At 39.1% G+C, this 12,574-nt stretch overlaps 1 protein-coding gene across 3 annotated transcripts in view; it reads right to left on the bottom strand.

Annotated features, from left to right (window-relative positions):
- MOCOS (molybdenum cofactor sulfurase) overlaps positions 1-12,574 on the bottom strand; it is a 231,180-nt gene that overhangs the window by 133,639 nt on the left and 84,967 nt on the right. For all 3 annotated transcript variants that reach the window (XR_012629746.1, XM_074875541.1, XM_074875555.1), the window contains one exon: positions 7,071-7,712. Coding sequence is in view for 2 of the 3 variants with exons in the window: in XM_074875541.1 (XP_074731642.1) it covers positions 7,071-7,712 (642 nt within the window). In the remaining variant the exon portion in view is untranslated. The remainder of the gene's footprint in view (positions 1-7,070; positions 7,713-12,574) is intronic.

Genomic DNA, 12,574 nt, shown 5'->3' on the forward strand with positions numbered 1-12,574 from the left:
CTTTGCTCATGCTTTTGTCTCTAAGACTTCAGGAGTCAAACGAAGAGCATTATACTAATTATATACTATACCATGGAGTATTTACAGCAATTCCTGTACCTAAGAACTGCCTGAGGTAAAAAGAGAGCAAAAGCTTTAATTCCTGCACTTTGAAGTAAATCAATCCCTTAACATTACCTGAACAGGACTTGTATGTTATAAATATTGTCTGGGTCAAAAAGCCAGTCTCACCCTTTTACGTGCTAATATTAAGATATTCTAAGTACACAGTATGAATGGTGAAGAAAAAAATGTGATTTTTATGCCAAACAAGTTACCATTGTTTTTCCTCATATATCAAACAGGTTAATCAATCACAAACGTAAAATCTACAGAGCACAATAAGAAGTGTACAATAAATTTACCACCAGAAAACAAATGCTGTACAATCCCAATAGCTGGTGCTAGAAATTCACAAAGCCTCTTGAAGAAGACTTAGGGAAAAGGTTTGATTCTAAATTTAAGAACTCCCTAGGGTAAAACCATGTCGTGACAATTTGCTAGCCACAATGACTGCAAAGATACATCCTAGTTCAAGCAGAATTTTTACTGTATGTGATCTAAGGCAAAATCAAGTCCTGGTATATAACAGAATTCCTTTCTTTCTTGCTATCATCTCAAAACACTTTATATTGTAAGAAAAATGCCTTTTCTAATGAGCTCCAAATGTCTTTCTTTTATTTATAAATGCATGCATTGTAGCTCCCTAGCAATTTATAAGGTTTATTACATAAGTCAATAACTTGGTGCCAGTCGTATACTGGGATGGAGGTGCTTAACAATACAGATTGATGCTTGATGTGATTTACATGAGCCTCTGTGCGCTAGGCATGTGACTACATTAGGCATATGATTACTACTGGCTTTCAATGAGATTTTGGCAATGAAAGAAGAAACATGTTAAGTTCAGCCTACTTGCAAGAGAATCCACAGTACAGTTTAAAATTCTTTGCATTTATATTTTTTATTAATTTCTTTTTGCTGAACACTGCTAAAAAGTTTCAGGATCCACCACCTCCCTTGCCTGAAAAAACCAGTATTTATTTCCATACTGTAGATTGCAGCCTAGCACAAAGACATTCCACTGTGCCTAAATGTAGTATCTTCCTCAGAGGCAATGTAAATTGCTGGCATGGATGTCAGTGGCACTGTGGCTACATTGCATTGAGGGCCTGAACTGGTTTGATTAAAAGTAGTTTGGGAATCTGCACACTGTAACTGCATGCTGCAATAAACCCAAACATTTAGACATCAACCAATATGATGCCTATCTTTTTGGCTCATTCCTAGCATTTACAGCTCTAAACCTTGTATGTGACCACTTCCAATTGGGATTTCCCAACTGCACAATAGGAAACACCGAGGATGAAAAACCAACTCAAATCTTATTTCTCCCTGGGACATAGTGAAGAGTTTACTTAAGAGTACCTCCTTCTGCGACTCAACTCTGATAAACATGGGAGCAGGCACTTCAGGAGTATAGCAGGAGGCAATTCCTTTTTTTTCCTAAAATCTCTGCTGGAAGAGCCTGGTAGTTACAGCTGACTTTGTACTCCAGCAGGTGTCTGTCTGAACCTCCGCAGGAAGCACTGAACTCAGGTTTTGTATAACCTGGAAGACCCTAACCACCAATCTTCTCCAGCTGTTTAGCTAAAAAGAAATGCAACACCAGCTGCTCAAACAAAAACTCAAGAATAAAGGCTGTCTTCAAAACTGATAGGGGTTTTTCCAGGCAAGAAGTTGAGAATACAAATAAGGACATCCAAGAGTTGTACAAACAGAGGTGGGGCTGACTGACAAAAGGAAGCCATCAGTGCCAACTTTATTGCTTCTCCAATGTTTTACTTACATTGTTGCTTCTCTGGGTGACTTCCTGCTAATCCAAGTTCACAAATATGTTTTCAACTGTTTGGTTGGACTCTACAAGCATTCATCAGAGGTACTGCTTTCAGTTTATCCCAGATTCAGCAATTTAAGGTGAATCCCATGGCAAATCAAGATCAAAAGCGGTACCCACAGGATTCCATTTGTCTCACTGCTTTACAATTTTCAGTTTATTCTGACTATGCTGAATTTTCAGGCAATGAAATAACTTCACTTGAAAAAAATAATCATCTGGAGGATTAGAGTGCATAATGACATATGAATGCCTCCTTAATGGTGGGAGTTAGAAAAAAAAAATTAAGCAAAACTTTCCTTTGCATCAAATACTGAAAATCTGGCTGGCTGCAGTGACAGCTGGCAGAAAAGCACAGGAAATGTCAACTTCCACTTTGGATATACTGAGAGGTTAACAAGACAGACTGCATGAAGCTTTCCAGCAGATATACACTTCAGCAGAGAAGGGAAAGAGTAACGGGTTAATTGAACCTTCTTATAGTTACTCAGAAAGCAAAAAACCTCCTCTTTTATTTTTGCACAGCTCTTGTTTTGAAAAACAGTTGTAAAAGTTGTCAGAATTAAGTTCTATCAGCTAAATGAAAGGACTTTGCCTGCCTTTCAAAAAGGAAGAGCAGCTGTGTGAGAGAGAGTCCTACACAGTTCTACTCAACGGCCTCTGGCCTCTCATCTCTGCAGGATGGGGTGGCACTCGGGGGGTGAGGAAAAGGAAGCAACTTGCTCACCCTCTTGCTGCCTGTTCAGGCTTACGAGTCCCTCTCAGTGGCTGCCATAGGTCTGACAGGTGCAAAAGGCAACCTCATGGTGCAAACGTCTATTAGAAATTAGATGAAGACCCCTGCCACTTCTCAAGTATCTCATCTGCAAGTTATTACTGCTGGTTGAAAGGATGTTAGTTCAGGAATTTTATGGATCTGGAAATTCCCCTGGGAGTGGTCCTGTTTGGAGATCTCTGAACATCACAAAAACATGGAAGCAGCATAATAAAATGCTTGACCAAAACGTACTAGTCAAGAGGGTGATATTGAAGCCCACTTACCACATAGAAGTAATCATGGGCAGATGGACAGAGCCCCTGAGTGTGGGGTCAACTGGCACATGCTAGACTACAAGGTGAGTATTGTTTTCTTCTAAATATGATCCAGTCCTTAGGTGATTTCTCAGCACTGTGAAGAGTTTCTATGGAATAAACCAGCACCTGTCACTATATTCTTTCTTTCTATGCTGACAGAAACATGCAATAATGCTAAAGAGACAACTTCAAGCAGAAGACCAGCATTTTGCCAAGTGATTCTTGAGCTGCTCTGTATCCAACACACAAAATCCTCAGGATTTTGTCTCCAGCTCCAGCTCTTGGGATCCTAGCAATAGCTGTCATCCCTACCTTTCTGCCTCCATTTTCCACTCCTTCCTTCCCTTCCCCTCAGCATGCAACTGAGGATCTAAACCATATCACTATACACGTACCTACACAGGCATGCACAGAGTTGTCCCAGTGATCTCTAGCATAGCTCTCCACCATAGTACATTGGTGGGCCCTAATTAGGGACATTTCCTGCAGAACTTAAGGGATCTAACCCTTTATCTGCAGGTCATATATATCAGACACTGAATCACCTCAAAAATAAAAAGCTACAGTTTCAAAAATAAAGAAACGTGCTTTGGTTAAGTACAATGCATCACAGACTACTAAAGTGTGGGTGCTGCTTTGGGACTGTTAAATCATTCAAGCAGCAGAGGCAAGAGCCACTAAAACTCATCAGGGACAAAGTCATGCCATCTGGATTTCCAAAGCTTTTGAAAATGCATTTGGAAATGAAAAACACACAACAGCTAATGCACTAGATATTTCACACCGGTAGACTAAGATGCAGATATCCAATTTACAGATAACACAACAGCTTCTTTTCCCTTAGTCATAAATTCCAGGATGATCAGATTCTGAATAGCACTCCCAGATACAAAAGAAAAATAGGGCAGATGATGAATATTTTATCACTGAATTCTTGCTATACATAATCATATTATTTTATTATCTCATGCTGTGCAGAAAAAAACATGGGAAATGAGGCTAGATTTGTGAATGATAATAATAATTTGTCAAGCTGTTTGATACAAGGATGAAAATACAATAAACATGATTTTAAAAGTTGAGATAGGAAGACTGGCTACTGCCATGAAATGGGAAAACGTGGAAGTGATTTAAGGGTATTAAAGGAATGTAAAAGAAACTACGATAGAATAATTTATATACCAAGAACAACGAAATACAGTGCAAGGAACACTAGCAAAAGCGGTATCCATTAACACAAAAGGTAACCATTTTGACAGTCCTAGGAAGGAAAGATGAATAAACACCCTCTCATTACACATCTCCACTCAAGTTTCACCTTGACTTAGAAAAAGCTATTTGCTTAGTACACTGCACTTTTATTCTGCATGGACAGGGAATACTTTCCGCTAACGGTATTCAGATACACATATTCTAATCCGCTTTTCCAATGGTATTTGTTAGAGTGCAAGTTTTCTTACGAATTACCACATGAAATTACATGTTTCAGTATATTCAATCCCAATGTTAATCCAGAACGGTAAACAAGCAATTTTAAGAAACCAACCTTTTGAAATCACATGCCTAAAGAGAGAATGCAGATGGCACTCGACAGACGTGTGCAGAATCAATCCCAGAAGCACAGAGGCTGGAAAGGACCCTGGGAGATCTCAAGTCCAACCTCCTGCCCAAAGCATATCCAGCTGGAGCAGGTTGCTCAGGGCCTTCTCCAGTTGGGTTTGGATACCTCCAAGGATGGAGGTTCCTTCCTGCAATTTGGCAGGGATGAGACCTGGCTAGAGTTGCTGTTTATATGATAAATAATGATTTATTTATCATATAAATATGGTGTTTCAGTCACTAGCAAAGAATGGAAATGTGGCCCACAGATAAGGTAATCATACTAGCTTTGGCCATGGTGGCCCAGCATTTCATTTGAAGTTTAGTAGTTCTGTTCCTAACTGCTCTATCTCTGTGTTTTATTAACAAGAAAACACTTTCAAAATGTAACAAAGCAAAACTGCATAACATCTGAAAGAAAAAAAAAAAAAGTAAAAATTTGGATGATATAGCTTGGAGGATATTGATCAAGAGTTTCAATGCTGCTGTTTTTGTTTTTTCAAGAAAGTAGTTACCCTCATTCCTGACCTCTCTTTGAAAACTTCAAGTCTCTCTAGGTAGGACTGTAAATCTCCACAGTTCACTAGGGATTACGGACAGCATCAATAATGTTCTAAACATGAACTTTTAAATACTAGGTTTTTAAATAATAACCAAAGGATTAGATGAGGACAAATATAAATATCTATGTACAATGACTCAGACTGTCTGCATGACACTTTGGTGTCTAATGGGAACTAGTGTTACATGCCTGGGTATCCAGCTGTCAGATATGATTATTTTAGTTAGGTTCTTTCATACCAAGTTTAGACACTGTACCCAGCCTGACTGAGAAATCAAATTGGACAAATTCCTTTGTTTATAACTCTGTAGTAGAAAAAGGTTAAAGCAGGCCCTTCTTCTGATCCAATAAAAAAGGTTTTTGAAAGCAGTAGGAGCCTGAAAAACCTGAAAGGCTTGTAATTAGTCAACCTCTGAAAACTCCTGAAAAAGATACCAGAGATAGAGCTCCCCTCAAGGTTCCCACATACCTTTCCCCTCTTAATTAACAAAAAGTATAAAAGCAGAATTGAGATCTAAAATGAATTTCAGATATTTTTATCTGCTATGCAATCTCAGGAGCCTTGTGTCAATTACCTCTAGAAAAGCCACTCAGAAATTAGAGCCTGCCCATGTCAAATTAAAGCATTCTTTCTCCTTGGCTTGCTGGTGGCACAGGAGCACCCTAGGATCCTGGGATTTTCATGCCCGTTCATCCTGACTTTCAGTGCTGCACTTCAAAGCCTTTTTGGTTTGAAAAACCAGAAACAGAGGTCAGAATGCCAATATTTCCCTGTTTTTTTTTTTTTAATTTCTAAATTAAAAGATTAACTGGACATTCACCATTCCTGTTTCCATTTCAGAAACAATGCACAGCCTCGTATAGCAAGAGAGCCAGGCTAACACGGCTAGCCTCTGCATTTACCAGTCCGGAACCAAAACCCCACAGCAGCACTCAGAGCACACACATAGAAGAGGAGCACACACATGAAGCATCATTATGCATTACTACATGTACACTGAAAGGTCAGACATTTACATCATGGGAGATGCTGGACATTGTGCTGCTGAATACATATCCATAAACAAATGCAAGGCATTAATGGCTCTTTCTTTTCACTTCCAGCCTCTCCCAAGGACTATAATTTAGTATTAAATGCTGAACTCAAGCATTCCCTTTGTGCAGATGTATTGGATGTGAGGCAGGAAGGAAGACCCTTTACTGCGTTTATGTAAGCTGTTGCTGGCATGAGGCAGAGAGGCAGGGAGACCAAGCATCATTAAGAGTGGTGTTTCAATGTGTTAAGAGACTGGGGAAGCTTATCCATTGCCCTGCATTCCTTATGTGTGTATGTTTTATCTCTGTTTTTCTGTAGGAGAGCTTCACGGCTTCTCCAGAACTTCAGTCAGGGAATAAGAGCACTACAAATATTTGTGCTAGGTAATTTATCTTACTGCACACGTTATTCTGATAAAGCTGCTCTTCAGAGTAAAGCGTAACACCTTTCCAGTGAAATACATGGACCTTACTTTCCAATTTCACTGAGGATCATTATACTGTGTGATCAGCCTTGGCCTGGCTGCTTCAGGTGCAGAACTTCAAAAACAAATCAGGGTTCCACTGAGGTACCTTAGACATAAATTAAAAAATGCATGGACTGACCTTTATGTCACTGAATGAAGCCTTATATTTTTACCAGTTTGACAAAGTAGATCAGGGAAAGAAGGTAGATATTTCAGATGATGTTCTTTAGATAGGAAAAAAAAATACTAAGAAGAAAACAGAGTTAGATGTGAAATACCTATCCAACTGCATAAAGAAGCACAGGTGTCACAGCCCAGTGGACGCACCAATCCTAAGACATTTGTCTGACACAAACAGTATCTGCAAAAAACCCTGTTTTGTTAAACAAAGCCTTACCTTTCTGCTATAGATTTCTTTGGGAAATAAAAATCCTCTCCTGCAAGGTAAGCAGCTGCAGTTCCACCTCCAAAATAGGTTTTCCTCAAGAGGGGGGCAATCCGGTTGTTTACCAATAATGCTCCTAAACCAGTTGGAAATCCAAAGATTTTGTAGAATGAGATGGGGATAAAGTCAGCATGGTGAACTCCCAAGTCTAATGGAGAACTGCTCACATATGAAGCTGCATCTAGTAGAACAAACCACTTCCCTGGTATTTTCATGGGGCAGAGTTTTCCAGATTTTATGTCCTGTATCCATGAAAGGGGATATTTGGTACCAGAAAAATTGCTCTGAGCTGGATAAGAGAAAAGATGAGGTGTCGTGCAGTTTTGTTCTTCAGCCAGTAACCTGTTTTTTTCTGATAACAAGATTTCCTTTGGTTTTATTGGAACAGACAAGACATTCATTGAGGCAGTTATCCCCCTCATACCCACCACAGATGTGTGGCTGTCAGTTAGGTAACAAAATCGACTGCTGGTTTGCTCTGTCCCTTCAGGTATCCAAGGGAATGCTTCTGCTACCAGTTTAAGTGCAGCTGTGCATCCAGATGTGAAAATGATGGTGTAATCTTCAGCAGTAGTGTGAAAGTGTTGCAATATTCTGAAAAATGGAAAAAAAAAATCCAGTTACTTTTCTGATTTTTCTATTTTATTGCTGTGTGATATAATTTGTTTTTCCTCAGCATAAATTCTTCCACTCTGACACCTGATATGAATAGAAGTAGACAGGTTTTGCCAAATAGCACAATAAACTTCAACAAGTGTAACCCAAATCATTTTGCCCACAAGAGACTCTTTCCAACGCTGCAGTGAACGTGGCTGTGTTTTTAAGGATAGAAGCCAATTCTGCCTGTCTCTGAATAGAGTGGCCAGTCTGGTCCCTCAGTGGGATCAGAATCAAGCCTGCATATGATTAAAATTACAGTGTCCTTGAGAAAGACCAGTTTTATTTGCAAACTATTAGGGTTTTTAACTTATGAAGTATTTGGAGCAGACAGAATATCTTTCAGTTAAAAAAAAAAATCTGCTTAAATACTGGGCATCCCAATTAAGGGTCACAAGATTCAACAGGGAAATCTTAGCATACAGCTTTGCTCTTTGCTTATATTATAACGACAGACACAGAAAACAGCAAGAAGCACCATATGCTTTCTATGTGCCTTATGCACATAAGGCTGTAATCTCTGTAGTCCACAAAGATAGCCTAAACCAGAAGCAACCTAATGTCTTCCAGCGAGTCAGACTATGAAAACTTAAGCAAGTTGGTCTCTTGAGACATGTCTGCACTCCGCACTCATTGATGCCTGGACGGCCCCTTGTTGGCTCTAAACTAGCTTTTCTGAACAGCGTCTAATGCACCTTTTGGTACCCATGCTAGCTTGTGCTTCTATTACATTTTTGCAGTGTGCAGGATGGGTCTTTTCAGAGACTAAGGAACAGCTTCAATTCAGTCACCTTTCTTACCTTTCATAAAACTCCTACTGAGATTAACAGAAAATGTTACAACCACCTGAGAGACACCAGCTTCAGCACAGGGTGCAGAGCAACCCAAATTGAATCAGAGCATAAATGTTGCTGCTCAGCAATGCTATCTGGCTGTCAAGGAAGGTAAGATGTAACAGGGTTTCTCAGTGCATCTCTCCTGCTGCAGTGTTTCTGTGAGCAACATAACAGTGTTCTCCAAGCAGCTGGCACTCTGATCTGTGTAATTCCAATGTACAGACCAGCATTTGGAGAGTCTATGAATTCTTGTTCCCAATGTGTATCATTAAAAGTTTGCATGTTTTATATAACAGGAGATTCCCTTACCTAGGACAGGCAGAAACTGAAGACACAGTTGCATTTAAATGTAAGTTGTACAAAAGGCTACATGACAAATTCAAGCTAAAATTTCCTGAACCATAGGACACCAGAGAAATGCCTTAAAGTTTATGTGTCCAGTCTGAAACTGAAATGCTACAGGCAAAGGGTGGTAGAGCTGGGTGCATGGGGTGCAGCAGTCAAAGGTTAAACACTGGAAAAGAAAAAATTACAATTACTTTGAAGACTAGGACTAAAAAACACCCTGCAAAGGCCCACTGAAATGACACTCTTCATACTTCTCTCAGTTGAAGGGAAGTCTTATTGTACTGGGAAGTACAGAATGCAACAGATGGATTCATAGGCCCAAATGAGACTTGAGTTTCTTCAGAACTTCAATTTTTGAAATGTGATTCAATTGGTAGAAATTTTGTGTCTTCTGGAAATGAAGAAGGAGTTTCATCTTTTATGAAGGACATGAACAGGTCATGGATTTAAGCTTTAAATGTTCTGAGAAACTGTTTGAAAGAATCCATAAGGATCTTTCTGAAATAGATCTGCCAGGGGATAGTTGCTGCAAGAATTCACAGGTCCAGACATCATTTTTAAAGACCGTGTTCAGAGAAACCAAACTTTTCCATTAGACTTTAGAAATCATGTTAGGGATGAAGACGGGGACAATCACGGAAGTTTTTGTATTGGGTACTGAACAGACAGCCTGCCTTATTCATCACTGTGACCTGCTCTCTCTGGTCACTGAATCACATCCACTCTCCCTTCCCCGGCTTACTAGCTGTACAGCCTTTCACACCACCACCTGCATTACAGCTTGAAGGACTCGTGTGTATCATATAGGATACCTGACTGAAGGAATATGAAACCCTCAACCCAGACAGCAGCCTCTGTTGAAGTTAAGCTAGCTATAGGGTTACCACTCAGAGCCATGCCCTGAATTTCAGTCCTCATACCATTCTGCCTTTAATCTCCTTTCTCTGCATTCACCTAGATGCAGAAAAGGTGAAAAGCAGGGCAAGCAAGAGTCCTAACTTTGTCTTCAGGGAGAGAACAGGAGAGCATTAGACTCTTTGTTTCTAGGACAAAGGAATTGTGGAAAGTGGATTAGTAAGGAGGCTGTGTCTTTGTGGTTATGGACATAATTTCGTATGTATTATCTGATGTGGCTTATTTTTGCATGCACTACAGTCATAATGGATAGGTCTTGGAATCATTACACTGATATAAACACAAATTACAAAAAGGTTGTGCAATTCCAGGAAAAATCAACAATTAAGAATCCAACTTTCTATGTTTCTACCTCTGAACACTAGGACAAGTCACGTGTATGTGCACACACATAAAAACCTTTTGATTTAAAAAGCTAGGTGAGAGAAGCAAATTCTTAATACATAACGTCTTTTCATAAGAGCAAGCTGACAAGAGCAGCAACAAAAAGCATGCGGAAAACTCTTATCAAGCCTCCTCCTCTTCTACTCTCTACGCTTTCTCTGCTCTCCTCCTCAGTCAGCCTCTTTGTGCCACACAAGCTGAGTGGGAGGCGAGACACAGCTAGGCAAAATGTCAAATTTTGCTCAGGAATAACAACCTACAATTCCTCTATTGGAATTGTACTCACTTACCACAGCACTTAATTTGACCAAAAGACACTGTAAAATGACAAAAACTGGGATGCAGGAATTGTGGATTGGGGCTTAATAATGGGATGCTGTTGCCCAACCATGAATATCAGAGCCAGTGAGTACTTTTATTAAACATTTTCACAACTTTACAAAACAATAAATATTATTTTGGTTTCTTTAGGCTCACAAATAGTGACAGCTCTATGTTTAATTCATAAATGAGAGAGACAAAGCTCATGCACATCGGTAGTACTTTGAGTATATTTATTTTTAAATCATTCAAAGCCAGAAACAGCTGAACAATTCTGAGATAAAATCCATGACATAACACCGATGTTATGTCTATTCAGTTCAATACCAGAAATTGATTTTCACATGGAAAAAATCAAGCTTTAGGGTAAAATTTTCAAAAGTGCCCAAATGAACTACAGCCATTTTTTTAAAGGCATTTAAGTTCCTAAAGCTAGAGAAACAACCAAGTTACATTTCTAATTGACTTCAATAGGAAATAGGTTCTTTTGTGAATCTCGTTGGGTACCTATCTGCATTTTGTGTTTCTAAATGCCTCATAAAATTGCTATGACTCCAGTACTTGCAAAAGAGGTAGAATTTTCAAAGTCAGACTTACATTTCATCTGAAGTATTTCTAATGTTAAAAAAGGAAAATACATGAATAAAGCAATAGCAACTGAGTTAAGGGAGTTTCCTTCTCCAGAATAACTTGTGATGCACAGAGCAGAAGAGCTGCGAGCACCTCAGAATACGGTTTACAGAATGAATACCACAAACTCCTGAACTAGAGCAGCACTGCTATGATAGAATCAGAGTACTTAGGGATAGAAAACTGCAATAGGTCTGAATGACTTCTACAGCCCACAGTACTACATCCTCTGTTTTGACATGAATATTGGGAAGCACTGGCTATTACACACAGATTTCCTAATGCTCTACGTCTTTGTGTAAGACATACCCCATTACAGTGAAGCGCAGTTCACCTTTATTACACTCCTGGAAGATTTATAGCCATATATAAGGTTGCTGTTGGCAGCAGGACTAAAGAGTTGCAGGAGAAAACTGATAGCTTGATCTACTATAGCTCACAGATGCAAACAGCAGTGATATTTTATAGTATTACAAATTTTCACTTGTCAAAGGACTCTTTGGAAGAAGCAACTAAGAAGATAATTGTTTCATTAAAGATACTGATACAGCTGTGCCATCATGGGGAAGACAGCAGAAAGGCTGAGAAACCTGACCCAGCACCTTTCTTTCAGGTTGGCAAGGTGGGGGAAGAAGTTCCATTCTCCATCTTTGCAATACACTGAAGACCCACCACGACCAGCCACCTCTTTTCCCCCTCCTCTCACCTCCCCAAGAGCACACGGATCCCAGCACAAGGAGGTCAATAACGCGTGGCCAAGAAGCCTGTCCAGGGAGAAGCACACTTTTTCCAATTGGTGCAAACATTTCAGTTCCTAGTTGGCAAGATCAAAATACAGCCAAGGATTTTGTGATTTTCATGTTTTATATTTGTACTCACATTTTTATTTAGATTGTATATGAGCTTTCATAAAAATTGTCAGTACAATGATTTTCTAGCCAGTAGCTGATCCAGTTAAAAAAGTCCACTTTTAAAAGTTTAAGTATTGCCATTGTAACAAGAGATTCAGATTTGAAGACAGAAGCAAAAGTACAAGTACTATTCAACAGCACGAATTTATAAAGCACTTTATAAAGGCTAATTTTCGCTGCATATTTACATATAAAAATTATTTCTTATTATAAATTTTTTCTATTGTCACATTACTCAGGAGCACAAATCCAGTTTGGACTTGTATTGACAGATGCTTCGCTTGAGCCTCAGAAATTTCGTCACACTATTTTCTGCTCTATAGAAACTCTGAAAAGATGTAACATACTGTTTTTTAAGGAATAGATTTTGTACAAATGATAAAAAAAAAAAAAGACTTCTGAGTCAAAATATTGTATTATGATTTAGATTTTTTTTTTAAAGTTAGGGGGTAAC

This window comes from Strix uralensis, chromosome 1 (genome assembly GCF_047716275.1).
Source record: "Strix uralensis isolate ZFMK-TIS-50842 chromosome 1, bStrUra1, whole genome shotgun sequence".
In the NCBI taxonomy this organism is placed as follows: domain Eukaryota; kingdom Metazoa; phylum Chordata; class Aves; order Strigiformes; family Strigidae; genus Strix; species Strix uralensis.